The sequence below is a fragment of the Mytilus californianus genome, unplaced genomic scaffold (assembly GCF_021869535.1).
Source record: "Mytilus californianus isolate M0D057914Y unplaced genomic scaffold, xbMytCali1.0.p SCAF_8, whole genome shotgun sequence".
Taxonomy (NCBI): domain Eukaryota; kingdom Metazoa; phylum Mollusca; class Bivalvia; order Mytilida; family Mytilidae; genus Mytilus; species Mytilus californianus.
In genome coordinates this window covers 81,930,115-81,948,313 of record NW_026262734.1, presented here as the reverse complement: position 1 = coordinate 81,948,313, position 18,199 = coordinate 81,930,115, and the positions used below count along the sequence as shown (strand labels likewise).

The 18,199-nt window shown below is 31.1% G+C and overlaps 1 protein-coding gene and 1 long non-coding RNA gene across 3 annotated transcripts in view; one reads left to right on the top strand and one right to left on the bottom strand.

Moving 5' to 3' along the window:
• LOC127710929 (uncharacterized) overlaps nt 1-18,199 on the top strand; it is a 38,592-nt gene that overhangs the window by 3,128 nt on the left and 17,265 nt on the right. The window lies entirely within an intron of this gene.
• The window catches only part of LOC127710911 (ATP-binding cassette sub-family C member 8-like), a 70,846-nt gene that overhangs the window by 51,369 nt on the left and 1,278 nt on the right, over nt 1-18,199 (bottom strand). For both annotated transcript variants that reach the window (XM_052216873.1, XM_052216874.1), the window contains exons 2-10: nt 16,847-17,026; nt 15,716-15,772; nt 13,312-13,596; nt 10,496-10,648; nt 6,802-6,957; nt 6,095-6,229; nt 4,784-4,946; nt 2,473-2,513; nt 1,642-1,890 (exon numbers count right to left, since the gene is read on the bottom strand). In XM_052216873.1, the coding sequence (XP_052072833.1) occupies nt 1,642-1,890; nt 2,473-2,513; nt 4,784-4,946; nt 6,095-6,229; nt 6,802-6,957; nt 10,496-10,648; nt 13,312-13,596; nt 15,716-15,772; nt 16,847-17,026 (1,419 nt within the window). The remainder of the gene's footprint in view (nt 1-1,641; nt 1,891-2,472; nt 2,514-4,783; nt 4,947-6,094; nt 6,230-6,801; nt 6,958-10,495; nt 10,649-13,311; nt 13,597-15,715; nt 15,773-16,846; nt 17,027-18,199) is intronic.

Genomic DNA, 18,199 nt, shown 5'->3' with positions numbered 1-18,199 from the left:
GAAAGAAAATTACAAATGGCAGTGAACCAACGCCTGGTAAATCTTCAGTACGATTGAATCCCTAGGCCTAAAGTGGATACCACGGGTATGCAGGGTTGTTACAATAAAAAACACAAAATGTGAAAGCAGTTATAACAACAAAACTTTAGGGATTGCTGCAGTAATTAAATGAGATTCACATGTTTCTGTGCCTAGGGCACCATCATCAGGATAAAAAAAATACAGAAAATTGTGCCTGAAGTATAAAATCGGGTATGCATAAATTATGTCACAATGTAACCATGGTGAGTATAAATAGAAAGTGAAAGTATACATGTATGGAGGTAAACTTGAACAAGAAAGTTGAATAAAATGTGAATGTCAATGAAATTAAAATGTTTGTGGATATTATTCTGCCAAAGTCTGTTACTTGCTAATAAAAATAAATGAATATGTGTTTGTCATCTTGCATAATGGAACTAAAATATACGATAAGTTATTGACCGGCTGTGTACAGTTTGTGTTTTACCCAAATTTGAAAGGCACTTTATTTGAAAGACTAACAGCTCAAATGCACCAGCTTTAAAGCATATTAAACATCACCCATAGAGCTAAGTCTTAACTTTATATGACCTAAGATTACCATTTTTTTCCTAATTGTCCCTAGCTATATATAGTATTTGTACACCTAACGTGAGGGTACCCAAATTGCATATATTTTGACAGTTTTTTCATCTTCGTTTATTTAAGAAAAAGACAAAAGTTTCCATTCTGTGTTTATTTTGTAGATGTATCCTTATTTACTATAAAGTTCAACAAATCCAACTTTTAATCCATACTGAATCATAGAAATATGGGCTTGAACCTACATTCAAACAACCCAAGATTCTGTAATGAGGAGTACCCCTAAATTGCATTCATGCTTAATTTCACATCCATAAAAATTGAATGAATGATGTTTTGTTTTCTTTCTCCACATTTTTTTAGCAATTTGACCATACCGGTAGTCTCTGGTTATTATAAATTATTTAAGAAATGACATATTGTAATTGTTCATTTTTAAAGGTGGTCTTTTTCTGGATGTTGCATGCGATGTTTCAGTAGATGTTACTTTTTTTACTGTTAACTTCATATGTTGATATATAATGTGACCGTTTTGTGTACATTTAAATATATCTAGCTATGTTGAAAGACGTGCATAATGGCAAATTATAAAAATGCAAATTGTTTAAATATATAATTAGTCTCTAAAAAAAAACTATAAGATTTCAGCTGATTTTTTTTTTAAATGTGTGCAAATTGGGTCCTCGGTGCAATTTGGGAACGTTACGTTACAAAGCTAAGCTTTAACTTTATATGGCCTAAGTATATCTTATTTATAATATAAGTATATCAGGAGCCTGTTGTTCAGTGGTTGTCATTTGTTGATGTGGTTCATAGGTGTTTCTCGTTCCTCGTTTTTTATATAGATCAGACCGTTGGTTTTCCTGTTTGAACTCTTTTACACTAGTCATTTTTAGGCCCGTTATAGCTAGCTGTTCTGTGTGAGCCAAGGCCGTACTTTGACCTATAATTGTTAACTTTTTATACATTGTGGATGGAGAGTTGTCTCATTGGCACTCATACCACATCTTCTTATTTATAAGTATATCCTTTGTGTACCTTGTTATCCATGGTTTCTGTACCAATAGTATGTGTTTTGTGTTTATCCCCTGTGTTGAACCCCTCAGCATCTTCTGCCAAAAGATAGGGAATTACCCTTTTGGCACTGACATTTGCATTGATAAAAGAGTTTATAAAAGCTGTGAACAAAATGGTTGGCAGCCTGAGTACATTAAATAGTGCTAATGTCGACAGAGCTTTCCCAGCATCTAGTGGCTCATCTTCTAAATATGGATACAGTATAAATGTCTGGAAAAGAAAAAAAAAATTGTCATTATTACATTGGTTGCAATTAATTACCATAATTTCCCAGTGAAATAAAAACCGATATTTTCACATGTGAAATAAATCTGATAATTTCACTCCCCTATCGTCATACAACAATGGGTGTTGTCAAGACGTTGTCAATCACATTGCATCAATACAATTAAGAATGTGTAGAAAAAAATGTACTCCCTTTCATTTTTTAACTTTATTTTCATTAAAAAGTCTTCAGTCAATGTAATAAAATGAATAACTAATCCAAGGATCAAACTATTGAAAAATATTCAACTCGTGAATGAACAACACTGATAATTTACTCGTGTGAATTAATGTGTTTTTCAGTCATTCTTTGAATATTTTTCTATATGTGAATTCTTGCATTAATTGGATCAGTCATTTTGTTATTATTAATGTAATTATCACTTGTTTATAATTAATTAAATAATATTTGAAGAAATCATTTACCATTATAGAAAAGTTTCTTACAGCAAATGCATTTTAACCTTGTGTTAATCATTGACAATTTACTTTAAATAAATGCACACAATTATTGACAGTTGTACTTACAATCATAGTTCCTAAAATTGGTATGGCTACTCCAGCGAAGTCTGTAAACATAAATACAATCATATATAGAACATAGGAAATTCATGTAATAAAAAAAAAAAAAATGTGGATAGTGTCCACATGTGGACACAGATGATGCCCCCGCTTGCATATCATATAGTTATAAAGGGACATAACTGAAGAACGGTATAAGTGACGCTACCCAAATTTGAACTTGATCTGAGTTTTGTGATAATAAGCATTGTGTATAAGTTTCATAACATTTGGTTGAGGCAAACTAAAGTTAGAGAACGGAAACGAAAAATTCAGCAATTTTCCATTTGTAAAGGGCATAACTCTAGAACGGTAAAAGTGACGCCACCAAAATTCATACTTGATCTGTGTTTTGTGGTAATAAGCATTGTGTATAAGTTTCATAACATTTGGTTGAGGCAAACTAAAATTAGAGAACGGAAACGAAAAATTCGGCAATTTTTCGATTTGTAAAGGGGCACAACTCTAGAACAGTAAAAGTGATGCCACCTAAAATTCAAACTTGATCTGTGTTTTGTGATAATAAGCATTGTGTATAAGTTTCACAACATTTGGTTGAGGCAAACTAAAGTTAGAGAATGGAAACGATAAATTCAGCAATTTTCCATTTGTAAAGGGGCATAACTCTAGAACGGTAAAAGTGACACCACCAAAATTCAAACTTGATCTGTGTTTTGTGGTAATAAGCATTGTGTCTAAGTTTCATAACTAAAGTTAAAGAACGGAAAACAATTTTGGGACATACGTACGTACGTACAGACGGACAAGGGTAAAACTTAATGCCCCCTCCGCTAAGGCGGGGGCATAAAAAAAATTACTCACTCTAAAAATAACCCATGTGTATCCAAAAAAATAACACCATTGGTGCCACATGTGGAGCAGATTTGATGCTAAACCTTTCAGGAGCACCTAAGATTAAATTCAGTTTTTGGAGGCATTCTTGATGTTCAGCAATAAATTTCAAGTTGTGTTTTGTTGACAATTGTTTATCTTTTTTGCCTAGGTCAAGGGTCTGGATGGGGTTCCTTTATTTCTGTATTCTTTAATTTTTTAGGTCATTTTTCTCTTTCCTCTATATCTTTGCCATTTATTCTCTGTTCTTTATAATTTAGCATCCTATTATTTTATCTATTCCTTCTTTTTATGGCCTATTTTTCTCTTTTCTTTATTCTATTGGCCCATTATTCTGTATTCTGTAAACCCCAACCAAACCCTCATGATCTTATCGGTTTTTCTTCGACTTATGAATTTTTAATTCTCCTGTAGATTTCTTCTGCCTCTTTTTTAATGTTTAAACAGGGCATATTATTTTTAATTTTAGTTTCTTGTGTACAATTTGGAGTTTAGTATGGCGTTCATTATCACTGAACTAGTATATATATTTGTTTAGGGGCCAGCTGAAGGACGCCTCCGGGTGCTGGAATTTCTCGCTGCATTGAAGACCTGTTGGTGACCTTCTGCTGTTGTCTGTTCTATGGTCGGGTTGTTGTCTCTTTGACACATTCCCCATTTCCATTCTCAATTTTATCATTGTAAATATGTCTATTTCATAATCAAGCTTTAGTGATAAAAGGAAATATAAGTCTTCTCCTCTGTGCACTTCCAATAAAGGTTTGACAGTAATTTGCTTCAGTGCCCTCGATAAAACAGGATTAACTATGCCTTGATTGAATCCGAGGGTCTGGATAAGGTTTACAGAATACAGAATAATGGGCCAACAAATAAAGAATAAAAAAAACAGGACCACAAAAAATAAAGAATAAGAAACCAATTGGGTGCAAAAATATGAAGAATAGAGAAAATTAGACTAAAAATTCAAAGAATACAAAAAGGAAGACCCCTCCCATCCAGCCTTCATATATGAATGTAGATAAATTCAATTTTGATTGTACCAGTTTTCATGTAGAAGATATTTTCTAGACATTTTAAAGAATATATGAACTAAAATGTATACACCCAAGCAATGCATGATTAATATCAGTTACACAGAGTGCTAGTGACCTAATGAGATATATACGAGGTCAATAAATTACATATGGGGCGAGAGTAAGCGAAGCTTGTATCCGATATGGAATTTAGGGACCCTGGTTACATGGTATATATCATTTAGGTCACTAGCACACTGTGTAACTGTGTAAATAAAATACCACCAATGACTTTAATGTTTCACCTGACAACCTTAGAATCAATGATCCCCAGTCTAACTGATCAGATAAAATATTCATGTTTCTCATTCATTGATATCCAAAAAACTAAAATCACATAACAATAATCTTACTGAAGAATATACGGAAAACTGCTGCCCTAAACAAGGCCCATAACTCTGGTTTCCGGCTTTTGTTAATGGTTTTCTGACAAATTTTCTCCCATGCCAACAGCTTTATCACTCTCATAGACTGGATCATCTCATTACACTTTTTCACCCTGTTATCTGCATTACTCTAAAAAAAAAAAAAAAAAGTAGTTGGGTTACCTTACCTTAAAGTTAATCAACACTTTAAAGAGGGGTGCTTTTTTTATAATGTTACCATGTAGTAAATGTGTGCAATGTTTTGTTTTATTCAAGGAGTCCATACCATAAATGACTGCTTAAAATACAAGGAATAACTGCAAAATTTACAAAATAACATCAGTATAATAAACTACAGATTTTATTAACGTCAGCATTTAATAACCAATATATTAGTTTTAGTTTGAGTGTACTGTGTTGGTATGCATCAGACTTCTTATACATGTACTATAGTTCTTTCAACTCTCATACTTATTCTGTACAATTATCATAATTTTAAAATATGGTACACAATGTACAGTTACCTGAAAATTATTAAATTTTTCAACTAAATTTTGTGTGCAGACAGTTGTTTATTTTCATTTCTAAAGTAAATTCTGGTCTGCAGAAACATTTCAAACTTTTCTAAATAAACTTTGGTTTAAGGAAGTTTTCTCCTCTTGTTTTTGAATTTTTGCCAGATATTCGGAATCCTCTGTTTTTATCCATGTAGTACCATTCAAAAATTTTGCATGCTAACCCCTACTTTTCTTTTCATAATTTTATTACATGTAGTTTCAAAAGCCATATTTGAAAATCTTATAAAATCCATGTTATTTTCTCATAGTTTTTGAAAGAAAAAAGGTGCCAATGTTAAATGTAGGAAAAATCTAGAGAGAATTATTTCCCGCCAAATTTTAAATGGCTTATATCTAGAAAACAAGAAAACGGACCCTTCATTTTTTTCTGCTTATTTAGTTCCTTTATTTAGTTACTATCAATTTATAAAAATCTTTTAATAAGCTTGTTATTTTGAAACAGAATAGCGAACATCCTTAAAGAAAGATTGTTCTTAAGCTTTTACAAAATTGAAACGTTCTTACATTACCTCAATAAAATTAGTGTTAAATTTTAAGTGCTCAGATCACAATTTATTCCTTTATTTCGATGCCTCTCAGCCAATGACCATCTACTTCATTTTCATTCAAAATTGTTAATAGAAGAAATTAGTGAGAAACTTAATTTTCAACTAGGAAAATTCATGTCAATATTGACAGCAGAAATAGTTTTTTATTATGGCTTGAAAGCAAGTGTACTCACCATAACTTTCTTTTGCTGGACAGACATTTGTCTAGCTATGTAGTACTGTAGTGGTGCTGCTAAGATAAAGATTGAGGCCCCAATAACAGCACTAACTCCTAGTTTAAAATACAGCAGTATAATTGCGACCATTACCTACAAAATGTTAATGTAAAATAGATAGAATATAAGTCTTACAAATAAATACACCAGACTATAATGCTGTAATTCTTTATTGGCAATTGCAAATAAAGATACAAGTTTTTCAGTTTTCATCTAGATACCCATTTTATTAGAAAGAAAGAAATTGTGTAACTATTTCAATAGCCTTTATAGGTAGTAAACAAAGGTTATATTGATTTTATAGTTGGCCCACCTAGAGAATGAAGTTAACCTATTTTCTTTGTCCTTTCAACACACTCAAATGTATGAGCTGTAAGTCAAGTGACTTTTGTTGACCAATCACAAAAAAGTCTGCAAGTCAAGTGACTTCTGTTGACCAATCACAAAAAAGTCTGTAAGTCAAGTGACTTTTGTTGACCAATCACAAAAAAGTCTGTAAGTCAAATAACTTTTGTTGACCAATCACAAAAAAATCTGTAAATCAAATAACTTTTGTTGACCAATCACAAAAAAATCTGTAAATCAAATAACTTTTGTTGACCAATCACAAAAAAATCTGTAAATCAAATAACTTTTGTTGACCAATCACAAAAAGTCTAACAAACCTGTAATGGTGCTGCCCATATATAATGGAAAAGGAAAAACAACATCATAATAAATAAGGTATCTAATGTCATGTGATTCATGATTGAACCAATCGTCATCTTCCCTCCACTGATCACCAATCCTGATATTGTCAACGATTTCTTGTAAATAATGGTCTGAAATGATATTTAATATGAATTCATTTTGTTATCTAACAATGAAAAAAAAAATGTAAAATTATCAAGCAACAGATTACTAAAATGGTTTTACATCTAACAAATAAAAGTGTCATTTCATTAAATAAAGTTTGTATTTTGAATTTGACTTTAACGAATGAATAAAATAATGTATTTCCACAGAAAACCTAATGCAATATTTCGATAGTAGACACAAGGTTTTATAAAAAAAACGTTTACACTTGTTTAACAAATAATTAAAATTAACATCAATAATTTCATTGTATGAAATTACAATTCAAATTAGTATCTTGAACTTATTTGAAGTAATTTCTCACTTTTTAGGTGGATTTTAAAAGATTAAAATATTATTTTGTCAATGTGTTAAGAGGGCCTTTCCCTTTGTCAAGACATAATAAGTCTTTAGCTGTGATGAAAGAATTCAGTTTGTGAGGGGTCTGAGCAAGTTTAAACATCAATAACTTTATGCAACAATTTTTTTTATAAGACATTTTCGCAAGACAAAGAAGAAGCATTACATATGTTTGAACAGTTTTTTTTTTGCCAGGTTGATAATTTCATAAATACTGTTACAAGATATATTTTATTAAGCAAAGCTGTTGAAATAAAAAAAGCTCATGCACAACTCAGTGAAATATATTGCAAAATCATATGCTGTTATTTAAAGCTGATCCAGAAAAAGTTATTTTGAGGTCTTTAAAGGCAAATGCGTATCAATCTATATGGGTGATTTACTCAAGAACATTATTTAAGTAAGCTGATGAGAACATGTATAAAAAAATATTCTTTGAGTGGCAGTCCTGATTCAGTTTGGGGTGTTGAGCAAACCTTTTGATCAGATAAAATGTAATTTGTTAGAATAAAATGGTTAAAAAAAGTTCCATTGCATATAAAAATAAGGAGATGAGGTATGATTGCCAATAAGACAACTAACTATCCAGACCACCAAAGTTCAAATGAAGTGGATGTAAGCAATTATAGGCAACCAAACGACCTTCAACAATGAGAAAACCCCAAACTATATTGCAGCAAAAATGCCCACCACCAACCCCCAGCACTTCCCCTTTCCTAAACACTAGATTCCCTTTGGTGGTGTCCTACTTCTGAAAAAGTGTCTTCAAAGACCTCAATAATTTGTTTTTCTGTAAGCAAAAAATTATTTTATCATGCAAAAAAATAACCTATGTTATCTGCATATTCTGAAAACAGAAAAGCCTTTAACTAAGTCATCGCAGGACAAAGTTTAAGTATAAATTAGTAAACAAAATTGTTAAAACAACTACATGTACGTATAATGTTTTCAATACATTTTCAGATTATTTTGCAATCTTTTTATTGTGCAAATACTGTGACTGTACAGTTGCAGCAAGAATGAAGTATTGCATTTTAAATTTTGCTACCATTATTTATTTGCAGCATAAACTGATATTTCAATAACTTATTCAATTAAATACTTATGGGTCATCAATCACAATGATAAATGCATGCAAAAATTTCTGAATTTAAAACATGTTAATAACTTATTTTCATTACTACCAATTACTTGCTTCATCTATTCCTATTGTGATACATGTAACGCAGTTTATATTCTGCTAATGTGATAACCTTTACACTGGCATAGGAGTCCATTCCAACATGATATTTTGTGCAATGTAGAATTCATGTCATTTCACTTTTCATCAAAATCTGGAGCTCATTTAGTAATAATTCAAGAAATAAAGGAATGCACAAATTTTACCAATTGTAAAAGGACAGATGAATTTTATTTCTGTATTCTTTAATTTTTAGGCCATTTTTCTCTATTCTTTATACTTTTTGACATTATTCTCTATTCTTTATATTTTAGCACCTAAATATTCTCTATTCTTTATATTTTTTGGGTCCATTTTTCTCTATTCTGTAAACCCCATCAACACCCTCATGAATGGAAAATCTACTTTGTCAAGCCATGTGACTGCATGGCATAATAGGTATGGTATTGGAAATCAGAAATAAACTTTTATGCCAAAAAAAAAAAAATTAATGAAGGCATAGCTCAAGTAAACAGAAAAATTAGATACAAAATGTTAGTGTTCACATTAGTGCATCAAAAATTAGTAAAACAAAAACACTCAGAAAAATACCTACATATTCCAAAAACAATCAAGGCATGCATAATGTATACAAGGACTTTTTATGTCTCACCTTGTTCAAACCTAGTTGTACATTTACAATACACTTCATTGCACCGTAGATGTAAACTTAAGACAGCAGACAAACAATATCAACTTTATTTGGAATTGAGAGCTCAAAATCATTTCAATTTTCTAATATATAATTTGGCTGTAAAACAGCTTTACTTTTTGGCAGCAATAAAACTATGAAATAGTCAAAATTATGGACTCTGCAATCAAAATGAAATTGTGATTTAGAAAGCTGGCCTTGCAATACCTGATAAAAAATAATATTATATATACATGTGGGTAAAAGGATGAATTTAAACCATGAACCACACTTCTTTACCATTCTTAAAAGAAAACTACACTAATAAGCTATTCCCCCAAAAAGGTCAAACATTAATGTTGTTTTTTTTATAACAAAAGACATTTAGTGTACCGGTAGAACAAGTAAATATATTCAGTCAATTTTTTAAAAAAATTTCCCGAAATTTTCAGTTTACATAGTTACATTGTAATTACTTAATTTACATAATAAATTCATAAAGTAAAATGATAATCTACCAATCTTATGTATTATTTTTTTACACTTAAGTGCCAAATCAATAATGTTGACTTAAATTAAAGGCTTACAGCAGATTCCATTGAGTGTGTAGCCAAAGGTAACATCTTTGGTTAGCTTGCTTGTTAGCTGAACCGTGAAGTCATTATTAGGTCAGGTATACTACCCTCCTTTCGAAGTAGCATAGTCCAACAGACAGATCGATTGGTTTTCTGTCGGATAAGTCTATTCTTAAAGTAGGGTAGTTTACCTAACCTAACAATGACTTCACGGTTCAGCTAACAAGCAAGCTAACCAAAGATATTACCTTTGGCTACACACTCAATGGAATCTGCTGTAAAAGGACCTTCAAACAAGTTTACATGTTCTTTTCAAAGTATTGGTTCACAACGTCATTTTGAATTTTCTGAAACTTTCTGGAAATCCTTTTTAAAATTTCTGGTCATTCACTTAAGTATGGCTTGGTTTTGTAATAATGAATCAGTTACTGGACCAAGCTATATTTAACAGAATATTGCTAGTGTTAATGACTATGAAGTGGCCAAATATAATTTTTATGCAAATTTTATTAAGAATTCAGCATTTGATATGTTTTCCTGTGGATACAGATAAAAAAGTAGTTAACGCTAAAAAAGTACTTAACAGCGCCTTGTAATTTCTGTTAGTTGAAGCCATATTAATCATGTGCATTAGCAGAAAAAATCACTTCTATTAGTAGAAAGCCTTTAGATCCTTTTTTTTCAAAAGGTGAGACACAAATTATCCTTGTACAACTTTTCTGGAATGCAATTTATTTTACCTGTAGGGCTGTTTTTACTCTAATACCTTCTCTGATTACAAGAAAATAATGATACTGAAGCAGCGACAACTGAACTATGGTGGTTACGAACAATACACCACATAAAATGTAGCCGTTTTGTAGGAACTCGGACACTGTCAAATAATGGATGATCTGAAAAAGGCAAAGCAGTGCAAGTTTCTTTAGCATTTCTGTATATTTAAATATTCTAATATAGGGAAAGGAAACATTCTAATCACAGCTGACGAAATTTTGTGCACAAACTCAACAAAATTTTGAATATTATTGAATGCTATGCAAATTATAGCGTAAAGTTCATTCAATCTTAAATGATCTAACCCAATTTCATTATAGATTTTTTGTCAACAGCTGTGATTAAACTTGTTTAATGTGTTTATAATTATAGGATCATTCCAGGCAACTGTTCTTACAAATATCAACATACAAGTTTAAGAAACAAAAAGGCAAATTTGGATGCCATGAATTTTATCTTCATGTACTGTAAATTCAGATTTCGAAATTATTGCATGCATTTATTATTCATTTGTTATTGCGACTTTTGAAAACTGAACTAAAATACAAGATTAATTTTTGCGATTTCAGGAAAAGCTTCATTCAGATATCATTCATATCAGAATGCATTCAGATATCATTCATATCAGATATCAGAATGCATTCAGATATCATTAATATCAGATATCAGAATGTGAGTTCTTATTATTGCGATACTCACCCAGTAGCATTATTCGCATTAATAAAAACTTCGCAATAATTTCTGAATTTACAGTATACATTGCAGTGTTTCAAAAAACAATTCAGAAACCACAGCTTATCTTTTTATTTCCAAACCAATTCAATCATTTCTAGAAAATCCTATAACATAAGAATTTCTTAATTGAAATATGACACCAGGGTCTCAGATATAGAACAGTTACATAGAATGACCCAGAAAAATATGTTAGCATAATAATTTACCTGCAGAGCAGTTTTAACTCTGATACCTTGTCTAATGACGAAAAACACCTGTAGCTGATTGACGGTTAATTGTATAGTCGTCGCAATAAACAAAACGAAACACAATATATAACCATTCTTAAAGAAGTCAGATACGGTCACGTAGTATGTTATCTGGAATATATAACACCATATATTACTAAGTATTTGGTGCAAGGGGGTTAGTTGGACTGCCAGGTAGGAGTGTGGTGAGAATAAGGAATCCTGAATACTATTTAGGGAGAGGGGGAAATAACAAATAAGCACATATTGGTAGAAATACTTGGAGCAGAGCTCACAATGTCACTTCCCTGTTTTCACACTTTCCAATAAACAACACTCTCCATGTTTCGCTGTGGGACAATTCTTAAATAATTCAGATCACAAATTAAATAATGCTATTTAATGCTCATCATTAGCAAAATGATGTGTGACAGTAGCAGAGCAGGATCTGCTAACCCTCTTCGGGGCACCTGAGATCTCCCCCAATTTTTGATGGGGTTCATGTTGCTCAGTCTGTAGTTTTTCTGTGTAGTGTTTTGTGAAATTATTTGTCTTCTCATTATCTTTGGAATTGATGATACAAAATTTGGAAAAAAGACAAAATGATCCCTAACCACTGCATTCACAGTGTTGTAGTATAAAAGTCTCATATTCATATATTGTTCATTAAGATAACAGGACGCTTTTATACATGTTATAAACTCCCAAAATGAAATAGAGCAAACTTTGCAATAAATGAAACTTGCATGTTAATTTATGAGTAGTGTTCTATTACTAAATTACACTTGTGCAGCAATTACAGATACTGCATTAATAAAACTCACAATATCATCTGATGTTGAATATTAACATTAAGAAATGACTGATTTATGTTCTAAATGTATATAATTTCAAACATTTATAATAGAATTATTTCCCCTACATCTTGGAATTTACATTTGTTTCTTTTTTTTTTAATTTTTCATTGATAGAGTATTAATTTAAGCTTTAGTTATGGTAAAGGGTGTAACAATGTCCAAACCAGGGTTTGTTTATAGTGCTGTGGTAAACGTGCGATTTTCAACTGAAATATATTTTGTGTTGCCATGTGATGTAAAGTCTGCAATGCAACTTTGTTTATACTAAAATATATTCAAAATGAAATATATAAATAGCTGTGTTCATAAACATTTGAATGAACAGAAAATGGAAATAAGTTAATAGAATAAACATATACCAGTAATGAATTGTTTTTTTGAATATTCTTAGGTTATGTTCTTTATGATAACATATATATGTGCAATTTTGTACGTCAAACCATGTACTCAAACAAATTCTAACTGATTATCTTTAGCATTAAGTGAAAACTAATCACCAATTAAGAAACTGCAAGACTTTTGCAAAATCTGTTGACCTATCACTTGGACAGGAACTTGAAGAAAAAGAAACCTATTCAAATTATTAACTGGACTTGTCAGCAAAATGAATCTTTGGGAAAAAAAATATTTTGACCACAGAAATTGCAACCTTGGTTTTTGTAAAAAAGGTTGTATATTGTCACGGAATAGAAGTTCCTTCATAATATAAGTTCCAAATGGAAACAATATTCTGGAATATTATTTCCACTGGAATAAATATTATAGTAAATGTTCCTAACGGAATAAATGGTATAGAATATTTGTTCCAACAGGAACAGATATTATGACATTGTTTATAAAAAAGTTTCCAGTGGAACTTCTGTTAGGCGGAACAAATATACGTTGACAATATATAACATGTGTATAGTGCCTAAGCATAAATTACTAGACATATAAAAGACTATAAAAATATTACTTATATACCTGAGTGGAATTCATCTGATTAAGTATAAGAGTAAAATTATTGGAAAGGTTGTCTTGGTAACCATATACAGAAGCATTCTGATTGGTCGGCAAAGGAACAGGGAGGTCATGTGACTTTGTTTCTTTATAAGCATAAGCAACGACATGCTCAACACACCAAGGTCCAACAAATGCCAGCATGTCCCCAAATAATCTTAATAATCCAGCAAGTGCAAGAATGGGCCAGAATGCTCTCAGGTAGATCTTGTGAAATGATGGTTTTTCACCTTTTAATTCTGCTTTACTCTGAAAAAGAAATAATTGTTTATGCCATTTATTTAAATTTTTCTAATCTGACAAGACTCTTGTTCCATCAGTTTTGAAGAACTTTTCAGGATCATCTGGTTTTTCTTTAAGATACAAATTAAACCTTCTAAAATCTTGGAGTAGAAATTTCATTGAGCATGTTGAGACAGCAACCAAATTGTGACTTTGAGATGAAGAACAGGATTAGAAACATGTTCTTTTTTCAAGTGTGTATAGTGATTTTGTGACATGAATTGATTCACCATTCTTTATTAATTAAAATGTAAAAGAGGAAATCTTACTTATCATGCTTATTGTCAAAAACCTCAAGATTCATGGCTGATCAATTACCTGTATTCAAGAAATTGAAAGTGAAGTTATTAATTATATTGCATACTTCAATCTTTTTAGACAAAAAAGCTATACATGCTATATACATGATATAATCATGCTAATGGTTCAAGAGGTACATGTTGCCATTCACCAAAAAAAGTCCACTAGTCATTCCATCATAAAAATGTTTGCTTCATTGTCCTGACTGTCAAATTATTAACTTTATAATATAAATAGAAAAAACCTGTGCTTGAAGACTACTTGAAATGTTTATGGTGATACACAGCTTGGGCCTTGGGTTCGTGTTTCTCAAACTGTTTTTATTCACTGATGCATTATGTTGATAGTTTTGATTAGTTTTTCAGTTCTTCTTCCATAGGAGTTTATATGTCCAACCAGTAGCTTCTGTCTCGGTGTTACACAGATGCTCTTAGAATGGAGGAAATAACTCAGAGAAGAAAAAGACAACCTTGAACACTGATGATTAAATCATTTCTCAGTGGTGCTAGTTTGTAGTATTTCTTTTTTTTTCGAAAGGTGTGAGTCAAGTTCTGTCTCTGTGTGATACAGGTGCTCCAAGAACGGAGGAAATAACTAAGAGAAGACAATCTAGAACTCTCTGATAATTTAAAACATTTCTTCAGTGATGCGAGTTTGTGGTATTTTTTTTTTTGAGTGGTGTGTGTTCTGTCTCTGTGTGACACGGGTGCTCCGAGAAAGGAGGAATTTACTAAGAGAAGAAGAAAACAATATAATGATTAAACACATTCTTCAAGTTTTTTATATTTCTTTTTTTTCCAGTGTTGTGAGTTTGTGATGCAAGTTGTAATATAGTGAGAGTGTTTGAGTGGTGCAAGTTGTCCGTGGGCCGAGTTGTCATCAATTGAATACAAAACCGTTTCCGCCTGCTTACAAAACGTAGACGGTAAGGAACCAGCTACGGAACTTTATTTGGGGTTTAAATAATTAAGCTACGCTAATTAAAGCAATTACTATATGAAGTTGTTATATACAGTACATACACTAACTATTTATTATTATATAATACTTCAGAAGAATGTCACCTCGAGACAAACCAGCTTAAATGCCAAAAAATGGCGTTTTCTGTGGAAAAAGAATTGTTTCAAAGACAAATTTAGGAAGTACAAAACACTACATTTAAACGTCATATCACAAATATTTCCGACTTTGTATGGTTTCAGAGGAGTTGCGGCTCGATGAAATCGGTCTCTTCCTTTAGTAGTATAGATTATGTAGTTCTTTGTAAATATTTTTTTTTTTGCTATGCTCAAAAATATATTCAATTTTTTAAATTTACCATATAAAATTAAAAATATGAGTTGTTAAAATTTTTTTACACATTAAAGTAAGCCATGGTCACGATGGCAAAATATGAATACTGTCAGTCAAATTCCATGACATTAGCAATAAGAATGTCATGTAGAATTTTGAAACATAATTCATTTCAATCTGTAAATCCCAACCCTAGAGAAGCAAGTGTGTATTAATTTCTGTTCAATATATTTGTTATGTCAAAAATTTAGTAATCAACAATTTCAAATCCAAAAGCATTTAACATGTTTAAAGGGTTGGCCAGAATCTGGTCTTTAACAACTGATTCAAAGGAAATGGAGTTACTTCCCTTGCATTGTAAAATATAAACATCAGGAATTTTGTTCACTACTAAAAATGATAATTGATTTGTTTATCTTATACATGTTATACTCTGTACACATATCACACTATTTTGTATTGTATAAAAGAAATTCTATCATATAATACAAACCTTTTCAAATTCAAATGCTGCCTTTAACTTTTTATAGTTTGTAGAAGAAAGCTCACTCTGAAAAAAAAAAAAACAACAAATTATCTCAAGGATGTTTGCTACTCTGTTTCAAAATAACAAGCTTTTTAAAAGACTGTTATAAATTTAAAGTATATAAATAAAGGAACCAAAAAAACACAGAAAAAAATGAAGGGTCCGTGCTTGTTTTTGAGATATAAGCCATTGAAAATTTGGCGGGAAATGATTCTCTCTAGATTTTTCATACTTTTAACATTGTCTGCTTTTCTCTTTTAAAAACTATGAAAAAATAAGGATTTTATAAGATTTTCAAATATGGCTTTTTAAACGATATGAAATAAAATTATGAACAGAAAAGTAAGGGTTAGTGGACAAAATTATTTAATGGCAAAACATGGATAAAACCAGAGGATTTGGAAAATCTGGCAAAAAAATCATAAATAACATGAATAAGAGGAGCGAACATCCTTAAACATGTTAAACATTTTGTTAGAGAAGGTAAAAAATCTCTCATTGTTTGCCCAAGCTCACAATGGTGATATGACAGATATTGAAATGTTTGATACATGTAGTATCTGTTAATTTTTATTCACATTTCTAGACTTTTGATTATTTTGAGCTTACATTTTGTATACCGTAATTGGCCTTGCATGTTAATCCCTAGATGTCTTTAGGTTGCAGTCTCTTATCCGCTTTTATAATTTATTTGATGCATAAACATGATAAACAGACAATTGATCATTCCTCTTTCATTTCATATGTACAATGTATGAGGTAAAAGAGGTCACTGTGGTGGATCTAGGCTCCAGACTAAGGTGTAGAGTGTGTACATCCCCCTTTTGATTGCCAAAAAAAATTAACAAAATCTTGTTTTTCAGGATTTACAATGTGTATGGTTTTTTAGCATCAAAAAAATTTTTACTTTGACATTTTCTGGAATTACACCCCTCTCCTTTCAAAAATTATTTACATTTGTATCTGCCCCCCTGGTACATGTACATGCACAAAATCTGATTGTTTATCATACAAGTACCATTCTTAATATTCTTATAAAAATGTACATGTACATGTACATGCATACATGGCATATGAGATTAAAAAAAAAATACATACCTCTGGAAGATCTCCAAGATTCTCTTGTTCTAAAGGATGTTTGTATCCTTGTCTTAGTAAACTTAATATCCAAAAACATGTGATTTTGGACATTAGATTTACATGTGAAAATAAGTAATCCGATTTCCCTAAATCTGGTGATGGTCTAACTGGAATTGGATTACTAAAAAAGGCATACCTCTGCAATAATAGAAGATTCATAATCAAGATTGTCTAAAAGCATAAAATTGAGTGATTATTGTTGATAGATTATTCCTTAATAGCTATATATATCATAAAATTGAGAATGGAAATGGGGAATGTGTCAAAGAGACAACAACCCGACCATAGAACAGACAACAGCAGAAGGTCACCAACAGGTCTTCAATGCAGCGAGAAATTCCCGCACCCGGAGGTGTCCTTCAGCTGGCCCCTAAACAAATATATATACTAGTTCAGTGATAATGAACGCCATACTAAACTCCAAATTGTACACAAGAAACTAAAATTAAAAATAATACAAGACTAACAAAGGCTAGAGGCTCCTGACTTGGGACAGGCGCAAAAATGAGCGGGGTTAAACATGTTTATGAGATCTCAACCCTCCCCCTATAGCCATGGCCAGCAAAATTTATTAAATGTATAGTATATTTAGTACCTCAAAAAATGTCCTCATATGTACACAATGTAATCTATTCAAAACACTCATGGTGTTAATTTTCCACAATAAATGCTTGTGATTCTGATGTCTTTGTTAAAAATCTTTCTTGGCTGTCTGTCTAATGATAATGCACGATAAATATGTATCATCTTGTTCATATCACCACTGATGTTCTCATTCTGAATATTGAGTACATATAACATGTAAATGTATATAAAAAAATGTGATTAGGTAAAAAGTGACTTTTTCAGTTGTGTAGGAATCATTTTAAACCATGCTGGTTGCCTTACGCTTTGATTCATGGTGATATCACTCTGATTAAGAACCTGATTTACATCATGTTCATGCATATACATTTTGAATTTATGTTTTCAAAATGATTAAGGACCCTCACCTGAAATAAACAATCATGTTTTTATCTTAAAACTAAAAAATGTAACATTAAAAAACTTCATAAAAAATGTATAAACTAAATATAAAGAAAAATTGTAAAAATTGAAAATACGAAAATATACACTGATATATGACCATCAAAAAGAAATAACAACATCAAACTAAAAAAATTTTTTCGATAAAATTTAATGAATATTAATTTGGAAACATTTACCAGGCATGCGCCGGAAAGTAAACATCAGTATGTTGATGGTTTTCTGTAACCGCAGAAGAAGAAGACAGTTTTCTAATTAAAGAGCTGATTAGGGCAAAGTGTCTTG